The sequence below is a fragment of the Garra rufa genome, chromosome 2, assembly GCF_049309525.1.
Source record: "Garra rufa chromosome 2, GarRuf1.0, whole genome shotgun sequence".
In the NCBI taxonomy this organism is placed as follows: Eukaryota; Metazoa; Chordata; class Actinopteri; order Cypriniformes; family Cyprinidae; genus Garra; species Garra rufa.
Genome location: NC_133362.1, coordinates 10,918,742 through 10,941,452, shown reverse-complemented (window position 1 = coordinate 10,941,452; position 22,711 = coordinate 10,918,742). Strand labels below are relative to the sequence as shown.

The following is a 22,711-nucleotide window of genomic DNA, read 5'->3' as shown; positions in this document are numbered from 1 at the left end:
TAAATTCTGTGAAAAAGTCGGAATTGCGAGATGTAAACTCAGAATTCTGAGAAAAAAAGTTGGAATTGCAAGATGTAAACTTAGAATTCTAAGAAAAAAGTCGAAAATCTGAAAAAAAGTCAGAATTGCAAGACGTAAAAAAAAATCGTAATTCTAAGAAAAGGCAGGAATTCTGACGGGAGCTCACAATTCTGATATACAAGTCAGAATTGCAAGATGTAAAGTCAGAATTTTGAGAAAAAGTCGGAATTGCGAGATGCAAATTCAGAATTTTGAGGGGGAAAAAATGAATTGTGTGATGTGAACTCAGAATTCTGAGAAAAAAGTTGGAATTGCAAGATGTAAACTTAGAATTCTGCGAAAAAAGTCAGAATTGCGAGATGTAAAAAAAATCGTAATTCTAAGAAAAGGCAGGAATTCTGACGGGAGCTCACAATTCTGATATAAAAGTCAGAATTGCAAGATGTAAACTCCAAATTCTGAGAAAAAGTCACAATTGCGAGATGTAAACTCCGAATTGTGAGAAAAAGTTAAAATTCTGAGGAAAAACTTGGAACTGCATGATGTAAACTCAGAATTTTGAGAAAAAGTCGGAATTGCGAGATGCAAATTCAGAATTCTGAGGGGAAAAAAATGAATTGTGTGATGTGAACTCAGAATTCTGAGAAAAAAGTTGGAATTGCAAGATGTAAACTTAGAATTCTGCGGAAAAAAGTCAGAATTGCGAGATGTAAAAAAAAAAATCGTAATTCTAAGAAAAGGCAGGAATTCTGACGGGAGCTCACAATTCTGATATAAAAGTCAGAATTGCAAGATGTAAACTCCAAATTCTGAGAAAAAGTCACAATTGCGAGACGTAAACTCCGAATTGTGAGAAAAAGTTAAAATTCTGAGGAAAAACTTGGAACTGCATGATGTAAACTCAGAATTTTGAGAAAAAGTCGGAATTGCGAGATGCAAATTCAGAATTCTGAGGGGGAAAAAATGAATTGTGTGATGTGAACTCAGAATTCTGAGAAAAAAGTTGGAATTGCAAGATGTAAACTTAGAATTCTGCGGAAAAAAGTCAGAATTGCGAGATGTAAAAAAAAAAAATCGTAATTCTAAGAAAAGGCAGGAATTCTGACGGGAGCTCACAATTCTGATATAAAAGTCAGAATTGCAAGATGTAAACTCCAAATTCTGAGAAAAAGTCACAATTGCGAGACGTAAACTCCGAATTGTGAGAAAAAGTTAAAATTCTGAGGAAAAACTTGGAACTGCATGATGTAAACTCAGAATTTTGAGAAAAAGTCGGAATTGTGAGATGCAAATTCAGAATTCTGAGGGGAAAAAAATGAATTGTGTGATGTAAACTCAGAATTCGGAGAAAAAGTCGGAATTACAAGACGTAAACTTAAAATTCTGTGAAAAAAGTCAGAATTGCGAGATGTAAACAATTCTGAGAGAAAAAAAAATCGTAATTCTAAGAAAAGGCAGGAATTCTGACGGGAGCTCACAATTCTGAGATAAAAGTCAGAATTGCAAGATGTAAACTCCAATTCTGAGAAAAAGTCACAATTGCGAGACGTAAATTCAGAATTCTGAGGGGAAAAAAATGAATTGTGTGATGTAAACTCAGAATTCTGAGAAAAAGTCAGAACTTTGAAAAAAAGTCGGAATTGCAACACGTAAATTCAGAATTCTGAGAAAAAAAGTTGGAACTCTGAGAAAAGTCAGAATTGCAAGATGTAAACTCAGAATTCAGTGAAAAAATTGAGAAAATGCAGGAATTGCGATGTAAACTCAAAATTCTGAGAAAAAGTTGGAATTCTGAGAAAGTCAAAATTGCGAGATGTAAACTCAGAATTCTAAGAAAGAAAAGTCCAAATAGCAAGATATAAACTTGCTAAAAAAACAACTAAATGATTTAGAGACAAATTAGAGATGTTAACTCAAAACTATTTATATTTCCCAGTTCTGACTTTTCCATAGAATTCCGAGAAAGCCTGAACCGTGAGATAAAAAGTCACAATCACCTTTATTCCCATGGTGGAAATGGGCTTCCATAGCAATTAGCATAGGCACCATGCAAAACCGCATTTTATTGACATTCAAACAGAACAGAACACCAAAAAAGGTCCAATTGATGGTGGATTATTTCCAGACACTTTTCAAACATGACTCAGACACACATTTGAAAAGGCAGCCCATTTTATCCATGATGATGCGGAAACACATCAAAGCTGGATGTGAAAAACAATAAGGCAGAGAAAGTGAGGTTTTAAAAACAGCCAAAATAAATGGAGTCGGCTTTCTGAATACCGACAAGAACAAAAGAGGGTGATAGAGTGTCGCCACGTAAAGGTCAGACAGGATTTAAGCATGACCCCGTCTTTTCAAGCGATGAAGAGCTGCATTGCAGAGAGAGCAGCTGCGGGTGGCCGGCCTCGATAAGGCCGTGTGTTGGAGTCTGATAGAGCTGCGTGCTGACGTACGGCTATCTGCTTCCACACAGATCTGTGAAGGTTGTTGCCTCAGTGACGGACATTAGAGAAGGATGCAGGATCCATTTGAGAGAGATGAGAGCTTTCACCATGACAACTGACACAGATATGTCTACAGACAGGCTAATGTGCCAATAAACCACTTTACTAACAGTTAGTCCAGTAATTTCCTCTCAATACCTATTTCCTCAGATGTAAACAGAAGTATGAGGAGACTAGTTAAAAATTACAACCATTTAAAAGACTGGGGTTTGTGAGGTTGTTAAATGTTTTTAAAAACATTAAAGTCATAGCAAGGCTACATTTATTAGATCAAAAATAGTGAAATATTATTGCAATTTAAAATAACTACTTTCTATTTGAATATATTTAAAAATGTTATTTATTTCTGTGATGGCAATGCTGAATTTTCAGTATTATTACTCCAGGCTTCAGTGTCACACGATCCTTCAGAAATCATTCTAATATGCTAATTTGCTGCTCAAGAAAAATTTTATTTAAATAAATGTAAAAAACAGATGTGCTGCTTCATTTTTTTTAAACGGTGATACATTTCTATTCGAAATTTTAATTAAAACATCATAAATCAAAAGGGCAGCATTTGTTTAAAACAGAAATAACTGTGTCTTTTGTCACTTTATATCAATAAACTGAATCACTGCTAAATAAAAATATTAATTTCCTTAAAAAAAATTAACAGTAGCATATATTTTATTTATAATATAAAAAATAAAGATTATTATATATATATATTATATTTATGGATCAAAGACAAAAAAAGAGCTCATGCATAAATATTACATTTTATATATTTTATACATTATATTTATTATTACATATATTGTAATATGTACAAGTCAGAATAAGCATGTTGTATGAATTTGTATATAAATATTGTAACAATGAATGACAAACATTATTTCAACCAAATTTTGCCATTTTATTCTCCAAAAACTTTTTACTTACATTTAATGCTTTCTATAGGCATAAAATCACTTTTGTAAATTTCTTTTGATGTGGACATCTTAACATCTTTGACCCTTATATTATTTTTGCAATATATTGCAAGTAAAATAACAGTTATTAAATTTAATAACATTTGATTTTATTATTACAAGATTTAATATTTTTGATGATTTTTTTTCACATACTACTCTTTAGGATTCTTTACTAAATACAAATTTAAAAATAATTTATTTTGCATTTTTTGAAGCAGAAATCTTGTAACATAAATATTTTACTAATATTGTATTAATTTAATACTTCCATGCAGAAATAAAATATTAATTTAATTCCAAAAAAATAAGAAAACCCTTTTGAATGGTAATGTTAGTGATGCACCGACTGCAATTTTTACATAAATTTACATTTATACAAAAAGTGGCATGTCCAAAATTATTCATACCCTTTGCAAACTGTCACAGTCTATGGGAAAATCCAAAGTTCTATACCATTCCAAATAGTCCAAGCTGTTCTAAAGCCTCCTAATTACCCTGATTCATTGGGAACAGCTGTTTTAATCAACTCAACAGGTGAAAAACAGAAGCTCTCTGCTGTTGGTTTGTGGACAGTCATGGCTAAGACAAAGGAGCTCACTGAGGACCTGCGGCTGTGCATTGTGGCTGCTCACAAGTCAGGAACGGGCTATAAGACCATATCTAAATGTTTTGAAGTTCCAGTGGCTACAGTGCAAAGTATTATTAAAAAATACAAGACGTTCCGCATTGTGAAGAATCTCAGAGGAGGTGGTCGGAAGCTGGGTTCCCCGGACGCAAACCAAGGAGGACACCACTTATCCAGATAAGGCACACAAAAGCCAGCTTGGCCTTTGCAAATGCTCATCTGGACAAAGAAGAAGACTTCTGGTCTTCTGTTTTATGAAACAAAAATTTAACTGTTTGGCCACAATGATGTAGCCTTCATTTGGCGTAAAAAAGGAGAAGCCTTCAACCATAAGAACACCATCCCCACTGTCAAACATGGTGGTGGGAACCAAATGTTTTGGGGGTGTTTTCACAGTAAACAGCACCATGAAAAAAGAGCAATACAAAAACAACATCAGTCAGTCTGCAGAGAAACTTGGCCTTGGGCACCAGTGGACATTTCAGCACGACAACGACCCAAAACACACAGCAAAAGTGGTGAAGAAATGGTTAGCAGACAAAAACTTTAATATTTAGCAGTGGCCCAGCCAGAGTCCTGACTTAAATCCAATTGAGAATCTGTGGAGGGAGCTAAAGATCAGGGTGATGGCAAGAAAACCCTCCAACCTGAAAGAGTTGGACCTCATCGCTAAAGATGAATGAGCAAAAATACCAGTGGAGACATGAGCTGGTCAGCAATTATAGGAAGCATTTGATTGCTGTAATAGCCAATAAAGGCTTTTCTATTAATTATTGAGAAGGGTATGAATAATTTTGGACATGCCACTTTTTGTTCAAAAGTAAATAAAAGTAGAGTCATTTTTTCCTCAATGATGCCTCTTGTACATCGTCATTATCTTCTGGGAGACGTCTGTGTCATTTCTAATCAAAAAAAAAAAAACTTGCTGGTTGAATAAAAGTAACTTTAAGTCAGAATTTGCCAGGGGTGTGAATAATTTTGGGCTTGACTGTAAATTGTCAAGTGCAAAGACAGCAAGTGTGGGTATTTGGACAGGGCATTTCTCACAAACTCACTCAGGCTGCACAAGCCTCATCTGGCACAATGTAAATACATTATCAGTCACCATAAGTGTGACGTCAAAATGGACCAGCTCAAAATCAGCAAACTGTCCAGACAGTCGGGTCGTTCATGCGGACAATCTGCTAATTCCGGTCCCTGGCTGGTAAATCAGTACATCTCTAATATACACTAACATATGAACGTTTCCAGCAATCTTATTTTTGACTGGAAAGGACAGATCCGCTCAATTGTATCCCGTCAGCAGGCCAGTGCAGTCTAGTTTATTTTGCAAGCACTGGCCCTCTGGCAAACAGGACAGGCTGTGTGGAAAAACATGGACAAGGTCAGGACACCGAACAACTCAACTCCACACAGTGACCCACAGAATTAATTACTGAAATGAGAACCAGTCCATGTCATTTACCACAAAATGTTCCTATATATAGAAAACCTGCAATTTCAGGGAATATTAGATAGTGCTGTTTATCTATGACCCCTGAGGGTCAATCAGAAAAAAAAAAGACTCATTATAAACTTCTCCAGGACACACTGTCCTTTTTGCTGGGTTCATTAAAAGTAAAAGATGCTCAAGACCAACATTAGCAAGTCATGTGGCAATGAGCTTTTTTTTAAACCATGAACCTTTCCGAAATCATCCGCTGACCTGAGCAGGAGCGCAAGTCAGATCAAACAGGTAATCAAGCTTCTTATGACTTAAGCTGTTTTACTAAAGGAATATTTTGGGGTCAATACAGTTTAAGCTGTGAAAGTGTTGATCAACGCAGGAAACAATTTCAACACATTACAGTTTGTAAAAAAACTAAGTTGGTAATGTAAAGCAGGAATTACTTGTATTACTTCATTTTAGTAAGCTTTACAGCTCTAATAATAAACATTTTTATGAGTAGGAATTAACATAAACACTTTACGAACTGCATAGTCATTGTCACGTGATAAATGCCACGTTAAGGAGACTACAGCGTTTCATAGGTAAAGTAACTTAATGTATTATTTCCATAAATTACTGTTATATAACAGCCATTCAAGAGAGAAACACATTGTTGATTATGAATATTATTAATAGTGTTGAGCATTAAGCATAATATTTAGACACAGTCAACAACAAAACATAACAATAAACCAATATTAATAATATCAATATTGCTTATTCTGTTGTTGAAGTCTAATGGTTTTTTACTAATATTGTGTCAAAAATGGGAAAGAAAATAAAAATCAGTTCTGAACATCAGTGTCTAAACATTTACTCGACCAGTCAAAAGTTTTTGAACAGTAAGAATTTTTAGTTTTTAAATAAATGTATCTTCTGCTCACCAAGCCTGCATTTTTTTGATCCAGAGTACAGCAAAAGCAGTAATATTGTGAAATATTTTTACTATTTAAAATAACTGCTTTCTATTTGAATATATTTTAAAATATAATTTATTTCTTTGATCAAATCTGAATTTTTAGCATCATTACCCCACTATTCAGTGTCACATGATCCTTTAGAAATTATTTTTATATGCTGATTTGCTCTTCATGAAACATTTTTATTATTATTATCATATTTAAAACAGTTGTGTACATTTTTTCAAGATGAATAGAAAGAAAGATCAGCATTTATCTGAAATAAAAAAGCTTTTGTAACATTATACACTATACCATTTAAAGTTGAGTCAGTATAGGGTTTTTTAGAAAGAAATGAAAGAAATCAATACTTTTATTTAGCAAGGATGTTTTAAATTGATTCTGAGCTTTCTATTCATCAAAGAAACCTGAAAAATATTTCTCAGCTGTTTTAAACAATAATACATGTTTTTAATTTTACAGAATAATTTCTGAAGGATCATGTGACTGAAGCAAAGATGCAAAAAATCTTTGAAATCACGGGAATTAATTACAATTTAAAATATATTCAAACAGAAAGTGGTTACTTTAGTAAAAACATTTTATTTTTAATATTTTTGCTGTACTTCGGAAATCAATGCAGGCTTGGTAAGCACAAGAGACTTTTTTAAAAACATTTAAAAAAAACTTACTGTTCAAAAAGTGTTATCAGATCTTAAAAAAATAGATTTGTCTTTAGAACAGGAGCCGTTGAACATAAACGACCTTAAATATCTACAAATTATAATCAAAGAAGCAAGAGCGAGTCAAAACAAAATTAAAGGCCTAAAATTGAAGGTCACGCCCCCTCTCCAAAGACGTCACGTCATGTAAGTAACGTTAACACACGTATTAGCATCTCTATGTAAGAGCAGAAACGCTTTAAACGTGCAAACAATCAATTAGTAGCTACTTTAATTGTTCGTTAAGAATATTTATTCGTGTTTAGGAATATTTACAATATATAAAAGTCCATAAACACATTTTCACTGACAGGTTTATATGTAAGTTAGCTGGCATTAGCCGTTTGTTTACATTGTATTTCTGTCACTCACCTGTCCACAATCTGCTGCATCACAACCGCTCCCTCTTCTGCCATATTTACATGAGTCCACACACTTAATAAGTGACTGAAAACTAAAGTATGACCGCGTTTAAATACTTTAATATTAGAGATTTAATCGTCAGGCCGCAGGGAATCTTAACGCCGCGTTAAACACGCATGTGAGCGTCTTACTGTCATTAAACAAACGCTGCAATGCTATTACAAAACATTTAGACTGCTTATTTTAAACCGATCTAATAATGAATATTCATAAATGTCAGTAATTCCAGAAACACGCAGCGACTCCATTGACTGCGCTTGAGAAAACGCGAGCGGACGCAGCAACGCGCTTGTGCGAGATTAACTCGACTCTCGCGAGAGCACAGGTGCATTCTGGGACGTGTAGTCTTCGTGTCATGTAGCCAAAAATATAAAAATTTATGTTCTCGCAGAGGCAGGCAGCCTAGAGCAAGAGGGACTACGCCTGCTGGAGCAACATGAAGATACATATTTGGCTTCAGAATACCTCATACTGTGGTAAGGAGAGGATTTCAGTACAAATTCTAAATGATTAGAGTGGATATTTTACTTGACATGGCAGAGCATCCAGGAATAGTAAATATAATTAGGGCTTCATTCATTTCACATTTCACATAGCATATGGTTAGGTGATTATATAGTGTTTGTTTATTGCAGGTGTGTTTTGGTTTAGAACCCTTCTTTTGTTGTTTCTTTTACTGAGTTCATTATTATATAGGCTATGAGACTTGAAATGACAAGCATTTTTAATGCATCTTCTGCTATTTTCTGTTAAATTAACTCTACAATTCTCTTATAAGAAAATGCAAATTTGACCTACATTGAAAAACTTAAAAAATTAATATACTCTTAAATATAGCTTCATTGTGCCAAAGAATAAATAGTGACTATTGATGAAGTCAGTCACAACTTGGCTAGTCGGTTACTCCTGGTCAATTTCTATCACTTTAGGCATTTTCTGTTTTATTATGTATAATGCAATATTTTCTCTATTTCATATTAACTTATTTATAGAATTAGTTAAAGAACAGATATCTTAAAGCTAATTAAGGTTCATTATTTCATAAATAACTTTCATTATGACTCAGGAGCAGTGAATAGACAGATTTTCATGTATATATTGTGTTTGTTTTGATATCATCTGATATAATACAATCATATAGGATTATGTCTACAACCTGACAATATTGTGACAATGTAAGTCAAGTGAATGCTTTAAACTGTATTCTTTCATCAGTTCATCAATCTGTTTGTGTCACGTATCAATGTTCTGTTATGTCAGGTAGTATCATTTTATCATAAGGGTGCTATAATTTGCTAAATAAAATAACATTTCCTTCAAAAATGTGTCTTTAATATTTTAATATTCAGTAGTTCATTTATAGGCCAAGCCCTCAGGGCCATAATATATTGGGACTCTAGCCTAAAAGATACGTCTTTCGTCAGTTAAAGGTCATTTTTGATAGATTTGCTATGCATTTAAACATTGCCACTGTCACAAAATGGATAAATCCACAATATAGCAACAGCTATGCTGCAAAACCTGTTTGGTTGATTGTTTTTGTTGCATATCAATGTTCTTTTATGTCAGGTATCATAATGGTACTATAATTTGCTAAATAAAATAATATTTTATTTAAAAATGTGTCTTTAATATTTTAATACTTAGTAGCCAATTGAACCCTCTGGACCATAATACATTATTACTGTAGTCTAAAAGGGTTCAACTGTGATTTTGCATTTCAGAATATATTACAAGCTTTACAACATGTTATATAGTGCGTTTGATGGCTGAATTTCACGAAAAACTACAATTCCCACAATCCCTCAGTGCACCAGCCATGCGCCGCAGTCAATCAGCTGTTGAGGCGACTGCAGAAGGGCAGCTCATCTGTCATATCAAAACCCAGGCGAGACAAACAGAAATAGCCTTATTTACAGAATACCAAAAGGTGAACGATAAGGTAAAGTCTCATTCATGTACAACAGGAAAAAAGAAAGCAAGAGAGAAAAAAATCAACCCATGAAATGCATGTTCTGTGTGTTTAATAATAGCTACTCTGAGTTGTGTGCGGCGGATTAAAGTGCTGGGTTTGATTTCTTTCCCTTACCAATAACCCGGTGCATTTTAGAAATGCATTATAATATACATGCATGTGTTGTGCCGCTGTAAAGCAATATTATTTACTGTCTTTTAGATGGTCAACGCGTGCTATGAAGTGATGATTTCTATAATGACCTTGAATATGCAGCACTAATGCAGCAAAACGAGGATTAACGGAGGGAATATTTGGCAGAAACGCTCTTCATCTTGTTACGGTCGTCTATTCTGATTAAAATTTGATTAAAGGTTGAGTTCATAAACCCATCAGGCTCGCTGAAACTGTCGCATTCTCGGCCTGTTTTTCATGGGAATTTATTTGGCATCGTAGAAACCCCTCAAGAGGTATGTAGAAATTGATGTACTTTTTTCATATGGTTAAGTTAAATATCTTTTCGGTCGATCTGCTTTGCATACAGAATGGCTAACCCCTTACAAAATTGATAAACAATACATGTGACATAATTCCTAAAAGGGTGCAAAATGGTCTTGAATATGTCACATTAAGTAACTAAAAGCCGGACTAAAAGCTATTAAGTAAAATAATAATAATAAAAAGCTGTTGGGATTTCAGTTGCGTAGATGTTTTGTGCAGCATTGCTGGGTGTAACCCAAGATCCTGCAGCAAATATAACCTAGTTGCTGAGCTGTGCCATGGTCTGTTGTACACCATCCAAGTCAAAACGTCTGAACATATAGTTTGCAAACGTATATGCTTAACACTGTACTCTTTACTAGATGTAAACGTACACGGAAATATATGCACAATGATTTGCACTACATACATTAGAATAAACAGATACATTTGTAAGAATGAACATGTACTGTTTGACACAATAGCTATGCACAAAAGTTAATGCATATTATATTGCATAGGGATAAATTATCAACTTGCATTCTGTAATGCAAAAAAATTCGTTCCAACCACTGATCTATAATAGAGAACTTATTATATAGATCAGTGGTTCCAACTAGCAGCAGTAGTGTTGTGAAATGTAAAACTGCAGAGAAACATTTTGCACGTTTGTTTTTAAGTAGCTGTCATACGTTAAAAGTCAACGTCGTTAAGTCTTACGACCAAATGACTTAAAAGCAAACTCTTCAAAGATGTTTTTCTCGTGTATTTATGCGATTAAAACACTTGGAGCGTGTCTCTTTTAACCTTGCTGAAGGACGCAGCTGTATTTATTGACGTATGCAAATTGAGGGGCGGGGCTTGTGAGAAAAAACAGGAACAAGAATCAGTTTCTCATTTCTGTCTGGAGTTCCGGTGAGAGAAAAACGAGACGTGGCGAAAATTGGTGAATATCGGTGACCTCCGAGCTTTTCTCTCCTTTATTCGTGTTGCGAGGGGGACAAAAGCGGAGGACAGATAGATCCTGGTAGCTACATGGCTGATCAGGGGCTCATTAATAATAAAACTCCCAGCCCGATCGGTGCGATCAATAATAACTGATCATCTGTGTTTCAGCTCAAAACATGCAGGATGATTTACTGATGGACAAAAGCAAAGCTCAGCCTCACCAGCACCAAGAGCCGTCAAATACAGAGCCTCCATCCACCCCGACCCCCTCCGAGCCTCCGATCCTGGACGAGCAGAACCACGTCGGTCACTCCGAGCGGGTCGCCATGGAGTCTCCGGTGTTACCGGGTTTGGGTTTCCCTCAGGATTCCTCCCTCTCGCCGTCGTTCGGCAACACTTGGTCCACCAACACCGTAGACGAAGGCTTTTTCCAAGGGATTCCGTCGGTAAACGGGACGATGCTTTTTCAAAACTTTCCCCATCACGTCAACCCGGTGTTCGGAAGTAATTTTTCCCCGCAGATGAGAAGGTCTCCGCTGAGCGTCAACCAGAGAAACCCCTACAGCCACCAGACGCTCATCAATAAAGTGTCCGCGTCGTCCGCTTCTTCGTCCGCCTGGAATAACCATCAGAACGCGGTGTGGAGCTCCGCGGCGAACCCCTGGAGCGGCAGAGACCCGCGGAGAGCGCTCGGGCTCGGGCTGGGCGTCCCGTCTCCGCTCAACCCCATCTCCCCGACGAAGAAGCCCTTCCCGAGCAATGTCATCGCGCCTCCGAAATACCAGAGACCCGGAGCCCTGCAGAAACCCTGGATGATCTCAGAGCCTCCGGAACCCTTCAGAACCGACAATAGCAACAACATGCTGCCATTTCAGGTGAGATTATTTAGTATAAAACATAACCCATATGTTTATAACTACTATGTAGAACTAAGAATAAAACTGCTTACTAATGTTTTTATTTTTTAAATATAATCTATATAGAAATGTGTAAATATAATGATAAATAACATGACAAATAAAGCATCAAAATGACATCTGTATTTATACATAATGTATTATAAGTAGACGTAATTTATCATAAAAAGTCATTTATACACTTTATTACTTTATAATACATCGAAATAATTTATAGACATAAAACACTGCAATGTTTTGCATGTTTTTACATGTATGTCATTTTATTTATTTTTTATGTATTGAAGGATCTGTGAGACCAAATTTCTACAGATGAGTCTCAAAATTTGCTATATAGGCTACTTATAATTCACAGAAACGGCTGTTATTCTGATATTCTTTGCCTGTAAGGAAGAGTTGTTTTGAATTATTTTCCAGCTGTTTCTATAAATGTCATTGTAAGGTGGAAGGGTTCAAATTCCCATCAGAGGCTCTCCTGCAGCTCGTTTGGGGGCGTTTAAAGGGAACACCACTCGATTCTGATTGGTGCTTGATGAATGAGGGGGCGGGGCCTACTCTTACTGTCATGAACGAAACATTATTGCACACTGTTGACACAGTGATATTCTCAGATAGAAAACGTTGATATTTTGTATCAGCCAAGCACATTTCTTAATTCTTAAGATTGTTAAAGCATTATCAGATTTTTCTGTTCATGATACCTGATGTTTTTCTCCATAATTGTCAGGAATTATTATTCTCATTAATGTTTTTTTTTAATATGATGAATCATGCACATTGATAAACAGAGTTTGTTTAAATTTCACTTTGATAATGTTAATGAACTTAAGTGAATTAAAACTAAGTGAATAAATTCAACTAAATTGAAATTTGTAACAGAAACACTGAGCATGAAAAGCAATTAAAGAAGTAATAATATCTAATAATTGCCAATATCACTATTCCACTCAACCTTGGATATTGAAACACACATATTACACTCTTAAAAATGAAGGTTCTTTAAAAGGCTCTTCAAGCGATGCCATAGAAGAACCATTTTTAGTTCCACAAAGAACCATTCAGTCAAAGGCTCTTTAAAGAACAATCTCTTTCTTACTTTTTTTTTATAATTTGAAAAACCTTTTTTTGCCACAAAGAAACTTTTGTGAAACAGAAAGGTTCTTCAGATGTTTATGGAGCCATTTAGACAAAAAAGGTTCTTATATGGCACCTTTATTTTTAAGAGTGTAGCTGGTCACTAGTGTTTTTCACATGAAAAGTGTTATTTTAAGTCTGATGTCAAGCACTTTTGCCCACAATGATGTCAGTTTCCTGATATTGTAAGTTATCAGTTTTGTCTTCATAACATGAACGTCTGCAATGCTTACAATACCCTCATTAAAAACAAATCAAGGGCTTTTCATGCCTCCATTGGAGTAAATAGAGCAAACTAAAAAATAAAACCAGTAAAACAAATTTAAAGTATTTGAGAGACCACAGTTTTAGGAACATATGTGACCCTGGACCACAAAATCAGTCTTAAGTAGCACAGGTATATTTGCAGCAATAGCCAAAAATACATTGTATGGGTCAAAATTATTGACTTTTCTTTTATGCCATTAGGATATTAAGTAAAGATCATGTTCCATTAAGATATTTTGTAAATTTCCTATTGTAAATATATTAAAAAGTAACTTTGATTAGTAATATGCATTGCTAAGATCTTAATTTGGACAACTTTAGCGATTTTCTCAATATTTAGTTTTTTTTTTTGCACCCTCAGATTCCAGATTTTCAAATATTGTCCTATCCTAACAAACCATTTATCAATGGAAAGCTTATTTATTTAGCTTTTAGATGATGTATAAATCTCAATTTCCAAAAATTGACCCTTATGACTGGTTTTGTGGTCCAGGGTCACTAGTTTCTAGTTTAGTAGGTAAAATATATATGGTATGCATGCAGGCTGCCACAATGCAAGATGTGGCATGTGTGTGTGTAGTTGTTTAATGCTGAAATATGTGTGGCTCGTGTCTGATAGTGACTGAAGTGAAGAGCTCAGCGTTTTGATTGCTCCTGATTTTCACAAAGTGGGCAGATTTTTATCTGGAACCTGAGAGGGGAAATATCGCTTTTTGAATGCTCAGCCAGTTGCGTGACAATGGGCTCGATGTGCAAACAATGTGCTTCCCTCGCTTGGCCTCTGCCCACTCCAGTATTCATTCGCACACTTTCACCAGCTCACCATGTCACTTTTCCTTTATTCTCTTGCTCATTGTCTTTAACTTGTTTAATTGCATGCAGTCATCTCACCTGATTAGTGCTTGACTGTGAGAGGACAGGAAAAAACAGTGAGGTAGAGATGATGATGATGATCAGAAGTCATGGGGCAAAGCACGAGTTTGAAATTCATAATGCTTCTGATAAAAAAAGAGATAATGTTGTTTCCCTGACTGATTATTTTCAATGTGTTTTCATATATTGTAAATATAAACACTTCCTACAAACTCACAGTCTGTTCAGGCTGGCCAAAAAATGGCGAGAGTTGACCAAACTCGACAGTTCTGTCTAAAAATCAAAGTTGCTTTGATAAAGATTCAAGATCTTTATTGTCATTACTACACCACAGAATCATTTTATCAGTGTAATAAATACTACAGAAAACAAATGTAATTTCTATATGAAAAAGTTAGTTCAGGCATTAATTTAAAATTAAAGTTAAATTAACATAAAGTAAATTCTATATTGGAACTTAACTTAAGCGTGTAGAAGTTAAAGTGAAAATATAAACGTTATAAAATTAAATAAAATTTACTCAGCTTTTCTGATACTAGTTCCCATCATGCACTGGGGCATGAATAATTCATATGTTTTTTCCCCTGGTTTCCAGCTGTATTTACACAGTTTTATAATTGTTTTAGTTGTTAGATTTAGTAACTTGTGATTTTGTTACAGTGGGGGGTGTTTCATAAAACAAATTTACCAAACAAGCAAGGCTTTTTCAGTGTACTTTAGCACAGTAAAATTCTTATTTTGTCCATTTCTCTCAAAAAAGATGGGGTAGAAAAGCATTGAAACAATATAATTAAAGACAACACAAAAACAAAGACAATAAAATAGAAAATTAACAATAAGAGACCATATACAGTAAATAAGAAACAATACATCTTAAAAACTAGAAACAGTGCCTTGAGCACTTTTGAGGAAGAATTATTTCAGTTTTCACTTTAGTTTTGTTGGAGTCACTTAGTTTCAATGTATAAGGGTTTTGTAAAGTCGTGGCCAAAAGTTTTGAGAATGACACAAATATTAGTTTTCGCAAAGTTTTAAAAGCTGCTAAACTGCTTTTAGATCTTTGTTTCAGTTGTTTCTGTGATGTACTGAAATATAATTACAAGCACTTCATATGTTGCAAAGGCTTTTATCGACAATTACATGACATTTATGCAAAGAGTCAGTATTTGCAGTGTTGGCCCTCCTTTTCAGGACCTCTGCAATTCGACTGGGCATGCTCTCAATCAACTTCTGGGCCAAATCCTGACCGATAGCAACCCATTCTTTCATAATCACTTCTTGGAGTTTGTCAGAATTAGTGGGTTTTTGTTTGTCCACCCGCCTCTTGAGGATTGACCAAGTTCTCAATGGGATTAAGATCTGGGGAGTTTCCAGGCCATGGACCCAAAATTTCAACGTTTTGGTCCCCGAGCCACTTAGTTATCACTTTTGCCTTATGGCACGGTGCTCCATCGTGCTGGAAAATGCATTGTTCTTCACCAAACTGTTGTTGGATTGTTGGAGGAAGTTGCTGTTGGAGGGTGTTTTGGTACCATTCTTTATTCATGGCTGTGTTTTTGGGCAAAATTGTGAGTGAGCCCACTCCCTTGGATGAGAAGCAACCCCACACATGAATGGTCTCTGGATGCTTTACTGTTGGCATGACACAGGACTGATGGTAGCGCTCACCTTTTCTTCTCCGGACAAGCCTTTTTCCAGATGCCCCAAACAATCGGAAAGAGGCTTCATCGGAGAATATGACTTTCCCCCAGTCCTCAGCAGTCCATTCGCCATACTTTTTGCAGAAGATCAATCTGTCCCTGATGTTTTTTTTTTTTTTTGGAGAGAAGTGGCTTCTTTGCTGCCCTTCTTGACACCAGGCCATCTTCCAAAAGTCTTTGCGTGCAGATGCGCTCACACCTGCCTGCTGCCATTCCTGAGCAAGCTCTGCACTGGTGGCACTCCGATCCCGCAGCTGAATCCTCTTTAGGAGACGATCCTGGACTTTCTTGCTGGACTTTCTTGGACGCCCTGAAGCCTTTATAACAAGAATTGAACCTCTTTCCTTGAAGTTCTTGATGATCCTATAAATTGTTGATTTAGGTGCAATCTTAGTAGCCACAATATCCTTGCCTGTGAAGCCATTTTTATGCAACGCAATGATGGCTGCACGCGTTTCTTTGAAGGTTAACAATGGAAGAACAATGATTTCAAGCATCACCCTCCTTTTAACATGTCAAGTCTGCCATTCTAACCCAATCAGCCTGACATAATGATCTCCAGCCTTGTGCTCGTCAACATTCTCACCTGAGTTAACAAGACGATTCCTGAAATGATCTCAGCAGGTCCTTTAATGACAGCAATGAAATGCAGTGGAAAGTTTTTTTCAGGATTAAGTTAATTTTCATGGCAAAGAAGGACTATGCAATTCATCTGATCACTCTTGCAAATTGCTATTATAAAAACTTAAGCAGCAACTTTTCAAATTTACAATATTTATGTAATTCTCAAAACTTTTGGGCAGGACTGTATGTTAAATAATCTGTATTTTTCACCTTTCAAGAGATAGAAATTTGGATATATTATAGTATTTATTAGTATTTTGACTTGCGTTTTATATTTATATTTCCAGTTTTCATTGTGAATGTAGTACAAGTTTTATTTATTTATTTATTTATTTATATTTCTATATGACTTTGTTTTATTTCAATTTTTCTCAAAAAAAAGCTCTAGAATTTCATCAAAAATATCTTAATTTGTGTCCTGAAGATGAACAAAGGTCTTGCAGGTTTGGAACGCCATAAAGGTGACTAATTAATGACGGAATTTAATTAATTTGGATTTAATAACATTTTAGCTTTATTTCATTGAGTAAAAACTCTTTTTAATAGTTTTAGTTGACAATAACAACACTGTCATAGACTGGATTTTAATTGTTTTACACCAGCCTGTTTTATTTTTTATTTTTTTTGTTTGCTGTATAGTTGATTTCAGATTTACCCACCCATAAATGACATGTAAAAACAAATCAAAATCTGTGGTTGCTCACTTTACATATCAGCCAGATGGTTTGTTCTTGTCTATGTGGGTGGTTCTTGGTCAAAATAAGCCACAGAAGTGTAGAATGTTGTTCAACACTTGAATGCATTTATAAGTTTGCTACGAAACAGTGAAAACATGTAGAAGACATTCAACACTTTGTCCAGTTTGTGGGTGTTTGTTAGATCTGAACTGGGCCTTAAATTCAGGGCTGATGCTAATTTGAATGGCTGTGAAATGGTGGAGGACTGGCTTGTCTTAAACTTCTGACCTTTGACCCAGTCCTTCTGTTTTTCAGGAGCGAAACCGACCCTTTGACCCATTCAACTTGCAAACTTTGGAGAATTCCTTAATGGACATGATTGGAACAAACCATGACAAAGGTAAACACCACCCTGCTGCTGGCCCACCAATGACTATCGCTGATATTATATGGAGGAATCATTTTGCAGGTTAGGACTATTTATACATCCATGCTTGTATGTTCTTTGTATGGCCCCTAAATGATTGAAAGCATTTAGCTTTGGTTAAAGACGTTTTTTTGTTGTTGTTTTTTTTCTGTCAGAGGTTCATATTTAAAAAAAAAAAAAAAATTACTACTTAATATTATGAACTGATAATAAAAGAGTGCAATTATTCAAAAATAAATGTTTTTTATTATTATTTCTATTCATCAAAAGTGTCAAATATATCATGATTTTCCAAAAATACTAAGCAGTGCTTATGTTTCTTGAGCAAAATATCTGCATATTAGAAGATTTGGCTTTAAAATACATTAAAATAGAAAACAGTTATTCTAAATTGTAATCATATTTCACAATATTATAATGTTTTTTCATTACTGAAACTGACTATTTTCATTTCCATTACTTTTAATACTTACCTACTCCAAACTTCTGAACATATAATAAAATGCAACTCCTGTATATAATCATAAATGTTTGTTAAATGCATTTATTTGTATTTTAGGTTTTTCGCATTTATTCTTCCAGAATCTTGATTTAGTGATTCTGCAAAGATCATTTGCTGAAGGGAAAGTTTAGTAGTTGCTCTGTTGTGGGAAATTCTCTCATATGATGTTTTAAGATCACGCTGGAGTCTCATGGGACATCATGAGAGATGGCTTTCCTCTTGTAGACAATGGAAGCGTGTAAAACGGGAGGAGAGGGAAATTGTTTTTATGTGCTGGATGCATAGAGAGCCACATCAGGGGCCCCGTCTCAGGTGTGGAGCTGTGTTTCCAGAGCTGGGTCGGAGTAGAGCTGTGAAGTGGTGCATTGTGGGAATAGATTTGGGTAGCTCTGGGTCAAATTTGTCTGTGAGAACGAATCTGGTAGTTACATTGTGAATACTTGAGTTTGCACCCCTGGAAAGGTAGAGCAGAAAATCCTGACCGACTACCAGGCAACCTGGCAAACTGCTCACCTCAGGCAGATGTCAGTAAAGTAGACCACAGACAGGCAAGATATCTGCATCAAACCCATATTTCTTTCTAAACAATTCCACTTAAATTTCCAAAGAAACCTGTTCCCATCATACATTCGCACGAATAGTGGTTATGTTTGTGTTTGGGAAATGTGGTGAGTCACTGTAGCTTTGGCTTCTGACATTTATGTTGTTGTTGAAAAGGTTACAAGAGGTCATTCGCAAATCAATAGTCCTGTAAGAACAGGTTCATCACTCCAAATCAGTCTGTTGTTTTTCTTTCATTTTTAATTTTTAATTTTAATTTGTTTAATTTATGATATGGAAATTGTGATTATCGTCTTTTCTCTATTGTGATGTACTTCCAAGTGAAACAGCTTCTTATATGAAAAAACAAAAAGTAAGGCGGGAATTTATTTGTTGTTGTTTTGACAAAATTCAAAACAATACAAAAAAGCCCATAAAGACTAATTGATACACATTTCTAAACTGTCGAGGATAATATACACAAAAAAGCATTAGGCTTATTGTGATTGTCCATTTTTTGACAATTACTTGTTTGCAATCTTGTTAGAGAAGAAAAGAGATGTTATATTGTATAATTTATTTATTCATTATTTATTTTTAATGTTTTAAAGAAGTCTCTTCTGCTCACCAAGCCTGCATTTGTTTGATCCAAAGTACTACAAAAACAGTACAATTTTGAAATATTTTTACTATTTAAAATATCTATTATAATAGTTTTCTATTTAAATACATTTTAAAATCTAATGGATTTTTTGTGATTTCAAAGCTGAGTCATGTGTTCTTTCAGAAATCATTCTAATTTTCTGATTTGTTGCTCAAAAAACTTACTATTATTATGTTGAAAGCAGATGTTTTTTTTTTTGATGAATAGAAGTTCAGAAGTTCAGAAGAACAACATTCATCTGAAATAGAAATATTTTGTAACATTCTAAACTTTTGGTCATTTTAATGGATCCTTGCTAAATAAAAGTGTTAATTTAAAAAAAATATTAAATTATACTAAGCTTAATGTAAAATGTTAAAAAAAATTTTAGTTCAAATAAATTCTGATCTTTCTATTCATCAGTAAATCCTGAAAAAAAAAAATAGGCTACTCAGCATGATAGATTAGAATGATTTCTGAAGGATCATGTGAGACTGAAGACTGGTGTAATGATGCTGAAAATTTAGCTTTAATCACTGGAATAAATTACATTTTAAAATGTATTCAAATAGAAAACTTTTAAATGGTAAAAATTACAATATTACTGTTTTTGCTGTACTCTGGATCAAATAAATTATTAAAAATTATACTGTTTAAACTTTTGACTGCTAGTTTATATAATATATATTAGAATTAATTAAAAACAATTATGTATAAATAAATAATTTGTAATAAACACTACAATATTCCATAAAAAAGTGATATGTTGACATGGTGACTTTAAAGGGGTCATATCATGAAAAAGTATTTTTTTTTATCTCTTTATCTTTTGCGATCAATGGTGTACACTGTTAAAAAACATGCTTTACGATGCCATAGAAGAACCCTTTTTGTCTAAATGGTTCCATAAAGAACCTTAAACATCTAAAGAACCTTTCTGTTTCACAAAAGGTTATTTGTGGTGAAAGAAGGTTCTTCAGATTATTAAAAGGTATGAAAGAAATGATTCTTTAAAGAACCTTTGACTGAATGGTTCTTTGTGGAACCAAAAATGGTTCCTCTATGGCATCGCTTGAAGAACCTTTTAAAACACCTTTATTTTTAATAGTGTACTGGGAACACAAACTAACAGTAAGTCACAATTTCATTACCAGTTTTATCTGTTGATACTAAACCAAACACCCTCATTTCACATGTGAGAGTGTTTAAAAAAAGTCTTAAAGGCACAGTGCCAATAAAAAGACCTGTTTATTTCTAAATGGGAGAAAGAGGGAGGAAAATAACCATGAATAAGTAAATCATGGTTATTTTTGGCACAAAAAGGAAATAGCCTTTAAGATATACAAATTGTGTTTTGACTCCTTTAAAGGAATGGAATAATCGTTAATGTTGTTCCAAACTTAAATCAACCCCATGGACTTTCATTGTATGGACAATAAAGGGAATTTTCTTGAAATATCTATTTGTTTTCCACAGAAGAAGGAAAGTCATACATGTATGTGTGGCAGCTTTTTAATTTTCAGTTGAAATATCCATTTAAATTTGCTCTCAATCTGAAGTGGTGGTTTTTCTTGGTTTCGCTCCAGACGTCCTCAGGTCTTTGGTTCAAAGGGTCTCCTGAGGTGTTTTGAGCCTGTTCACACTTCTGAATCCACATTAATCCGATTGAATTGGGAGGAAATGTTGTGTTTTGAAATGCAGAACAGCATAATCTGCATCTGAACGCAGTCTCACTCGTTTTCTGAGGTCCAAGCGTTGACACAAACACGCACACGATCACAAAGATGCCTTTGTGCAAGCACACGCACACAGATTTCTTTTGGCTGTCTCACATGATCTGTCTTGTGTAACTGTGACCAAAGGTTTGAACCAAATCGGTTGTTTCCTCCACGTCATAGGTTTAGAAAAATCTTCCAGAGCTTGACTGATACTGTGGTGACAGTCACTGCTTGGCAGTAGCCACAGTCTGATTTCATTATGCTCAATAACTCAGCCATAAGGATCATACTGAGCTAGCTGATGAGAGGAATATATTTGAGGATACTGTTTCTTCACCTCTGCACAAACCAAATCCTCTCATTACAGATAGAACTAGGAAACGCTTGACAGGGTGACCTGTAATCTGGGACGTTGAGGTCCGCTGGGTTCAGTCAGAGCTCAGTTTGACCCTGTAGGCCAAAGTTGAGACGGTGGCTAAGATCATGATGCAAGATGTTTGTCAAGCCTAGGCTGGTGTGACTTTGAACGTTGACATTGATGAAAGTGTCTCATGGTTCAACGGTTCAACTCGTCCCGGATCGAAGGCCCAGGATAATATGTACAAAGAGCGTAAGCCAAAATGTCTCATTTTACAAACTGTCACTCCTGTTTGAGATCCTGTGTATGGACAATAAAAGACCAGCCTTCATGCTGAAGGTTAGAATTGTTCAGTGATGTAACTGTATCATTTTGTCTTAAACAGGGCAGTCGATGGGTTGCAATAAATACAGTCAGTTCATTTTTTTAAAAGAGAACTCCGGTGTGATATTGACCTAAAGTGTATTGAATCATGATACCGAGTGTAAACGTACCTTGCATATCTCATCTCGTCTTGTCCACTGCTGTCCGACATCTGGGGTCAGTTAGCCGATGCTCACATCAGCTTGTCAATGAGATCAATGGGGCATCGAAGCAGTCATGTAAATAAATCACTGTTTTACGCCATTTACGAGGCACAAAGTAGCGCCACACTTCATCGGTAGATTTCCAAGGGCCCCGACATTTAAAACGCCACATTGAAAACTCATAAAAAGCACCGGTAGTTTATTTACGAGAAGATTTATACAGACAGTAACTTCAAGGAGTTTAGCTATCGCCGCCATCTTGAATGTAGTCACGATAAGTCGAATGTCGAGCACGAAGGAAACTACAACCTGATAAGTTGAAAACCTGATACGTTCCTTCCTGCTCGTCGTCACTCGACTTAACGTGACTTCATTCAAGATGGCGACGGCCGCTAAACTTCTTGCCGTTACTGTCTGTATAAATCTTCTCGTAAATAAACTACCGGTGCTTTTTATGAGTTTTCAATGTCGCGTTTTAAATGTTGGGGCCCTTGGAAGTCTACCTATGAAGTGTGGCGCTACTTTGTGCCTCGTAAATGGCGTAAAACAGTGATTTATTTACATGACTGCTTCGATGCCCCATTGATCTCATTGACAAGCTGTTGTGAGCATCGGCTAACTGACCCCAGATTTCGGACAGCAGTGGACAAGACGAGATGAGATATGCAAGGTACGTTTACACTCGGTATCATGATTCAATACACTTTAGGTCAATATCACACCGGAGTTCTCCTTTAAAGAAAGAAAACCAAGTATATATGCATATATATATATATATAT

The 22,711-nt window shown here is 35.3% G+C and overlaps 2 protein-coding genes across 2 annotated transcripts in view; one reads left to right on the top strand and one right to left on the bottom strand.

The window, feature by feature from the left end:
• The window catches only part of marchf5 (membrane-associated ring finger (C3HC4) 5), a 31,410-nt gene extending 23,486 nt beyond the window's left edge, over window positions 1–7,924 (bottom strand). Inside the window, exon 1 of the mRNA XM_073833715.1 lies at window positions 7,592–7,924. Within this exon, the coding sequence (XP_073689816.1) occupies window positions 7,592–7,635 (44 nt within the window). The 5' untranslated portion in view covers window positions 7,636–7,924. The remainder of the gene's footprint in view (window positions 1–7,591) is intronic.
• A 3,085-nt stretch (window positions 7,925–11,009) lies between these two features.
• Window positions 11,010–22,711, top strand: part of cpeb3 (cytoplasmic polyadenylation element binding protein 3) — a 36,978-nt gene continuing 25,276 nt past the window's right edge. The window contains exons 1-2 of the mRNA XM_073834863.1: window positions 11,010–11,899; window positions 17,532–17,637. Coding sequence (XP_073690964.1) covers window positions 11,201–11,899; window positions 17,532–17,637 — 805 coding nt within the window. The 5' untranslated portion in view covers window positions 11,010–11,200. The remainder of the gene's footprint in view (window positions 11,900–17,531; window positions 17,638–22,711) is intronic.